A 1,233-nucleotide genomic window follows, 5' to 3' on the forward strand; every position below is an offset into this window, starting at 1 on the left:
CATCAGGGCTCCAGTGGGGCCTCGGTCCCGCTGGTGGGCGGGTAACTGGGTGAGCTGGAGTGGGCGGTGCTGGCCAGGGAGCAGAGGCCAGGGTTTCCACCTAGACCAGGCACAGCCTATCTGTGTCTACCATGGAAACCAGAGCACTGCCAGTAGGACTGTGGCTGCAAGGTCGTGACCTGTCTTCTTTCCCCCGGACCCTTTCCTGAGACTTCACGGCACGACTGAATGAGCCCACTCGCTGACCGCTGAGAGTTTTTGGAGGACTCTGTCCTACAGAAAGATGCAGCCCTCGCTCCTCGCTGGCCGCTGCCCCTCCGCCTCGGTGACCGCAGCCTGTGTGCCCTCCCAGCTCGGTTCTGGCAGCTTGGGCCAACGGCTCTCACAGATCACCAGCAGCCTGTACATCAGCAATGGTGTGGCCATCAGCAACAAGCTCAAGCTGTCCAGCAGCCAGATCACCACGGTCTTCAACGTCTCGATGGAGGTGGAAAACACCTTATACGAGGACATCCGGTACGTGCAGGTGCCTGTGACCGATGCACTCATCTCGTGCCCCTGCTACTTTGAGGGCCCCATTGCTGAGTGTTCCCACCGTGTGGAGGTGAAGCAGGGTCCCCGTCTCTGCTTTGTTCCTCCGCCGCCCTCCACCTGGCACCTCTGGAGGCCTAAAAGCCACAGTCCTGCCGAATCCCGCGCCTGAACCAGGTGGTGCTGCTGTCCAGCTTTTCCTGCCCAACAACGGCTTTCGGTAACAGCTGAGCTACTAACAGCCACAAACAGTTCCAGCTGTTTGGCAAGAACACTGCGCACATGGTCAGCTCGTCTATGGGCGTGATCCCTGGAGCCTATAAGAAGGAAGTCGGTTTGATGGCAGCCAAACGGCGAGCCATCCTGGCTAGCGCCTGCCCCAGGGGTCAGAGGTGCAAATCTGCCGTTGGTCCTACACCAAGATCTGAACTTGAACATTCTACTTTTGTTGATACAGAAAATTAGATGATAGCTTTTATAAGGGCAAGAGAAAAGGGAGGGGGACTGCAGTTATTAACCTTATAATCTATTTCTTTGAAGAATAAAACTCACTAAAGCTAAGATGGTGAAAATATTTCCTACCAGTGAGTCCCAGGGCATGACTGCTGGGGCCTAGCCACAGAGGAAGTGTTGTTCACTCAAAGCCCAATGCATGTGGCAGGACTGGAATTCCACAGCCCTCCCCCTGGGGCAGACTACACA

General features: G+C 56.1%; 1 protein-coding gene across 1 annotated transcript; it reads left to right on the forward strand.

Annotated features, from left to right (window-relative positions):
- The first annotated feature begins 283 nt into the window (after positions 1–283).
- On the forward strand, positions 284–996 carry LOC129499113 (dual specificity protein phosphatase 18-like). The gene is given in 3 exon segments (XM_055308751.1): positions 284–685; positions 726–761; positions 763–996. Coding segments are annotated over 3 exon segments (672 nt in total).
- Positions 997–1,233: the final 237 nt, after the last annotated feature.

Source organism: Nyctereutes procyonoides, unplaced genomic scaffold (assembly GCF_905146905.1).
Source record: "Nyctereutes procyonoides isolate TBG_1078 unplaced genomic scaffold, NYPRO_anot_genome, whole genome shotgun sequence".
Lineage (NCBI taxonomy): Eukaryota > Metazoa > Chordata > Mammalia > Carnivora > Canidae > Nyctereutes > Nyctereutes procyonoides.